At 52.2% G+C, this 653-nt stretch overlaps 1 protein-coding gene across 1 annotated transcript in view; it reads left to right on the forward strand.

The window, feature by feature from the left end:
* IRX5 (iroquois homeobox 5) overlaps positions 1-653 on the forward strand; it is a 21,192-nt gene that overhangs the window by 2,486 nt on the left and 18,053 nt on the right. Inside the window, 1 exon segment of the mRNA XM_019505290.1 lies at positions 6-305. Within this exon segment, the coding sequence (XP_019360835.1) occupies positions 6-305 (300 nt within the window).

Below are 653 nucleotides of genomic sequence, written 5' to 3' on the forward strand. Positions count from 1 at the left end.
CGGCGGCGCCTCGCGGTCCCCCGCGCGCTCGCCGCCCGCGCAGTGCCCCTTCCCCAGCAGCGCAGTGCTCTCGCGGCCCCTCTACTACACGGCCCCCTTCTACCCGGGCTACACGAACTACGGCACTTTCGGGGCCCTCCACAGCCACCCCGGGAGCAACGCGGCGGCGGCCCCCGGCACGCATTTCAATGGATTAAACCAGACTGTCTTAAACCGAGCAGAGACCTTGGCTAAAGAAACTAAAATGCTCAGGAGCCAGTCCCAAGTAGATCTTTGCAAAGACTCGCCCTATGAGCTGAAGAAAGGTATGTCCAACATTTAATACCGCCTTGTTCTCCCTTGAGGGAACTCGCGTTGGGGTTTTTTTTTTTAATTTATTAAAAAAATAAATTGCTTTGGCAGTTATTTTTCCACTACCGAGAAAGACAACGCAACCAAGCAAACAACCAACAGCAGCGGCACAAATAATCCCCCCCCCCCCCTTCATTCAAAAGTTTTCTCTTAGCTTCTTGGAAGTGGCGGAGTAGAAAAGACTCACTCATGTCTTAAGAGCAGCAGCAGATCCCCCACACACGCACGCACGCACGCACGCAGGAGGAAAGATTTGTACTGAATCGGATTCTGTATATTTAATGTAGCTCTTTTGTATTTAA

The sequence above is a fragment of the Gavialis gangeticus genome, unplaced genomic scaffold, assembly GCF_001723915.1.
Source record: "Gavialis gangeticus isolate Ggan-Ray unplaced genomic scaffold, GavGan_comp1, whole genome shotgun sequence".
In the NCBI taxonomy this organism is placed as follows: Eukaryota; Metazoa; Chordata; order Crocodylia; family Gavialidae; genus Gavialis; species Gavialis gangeticus.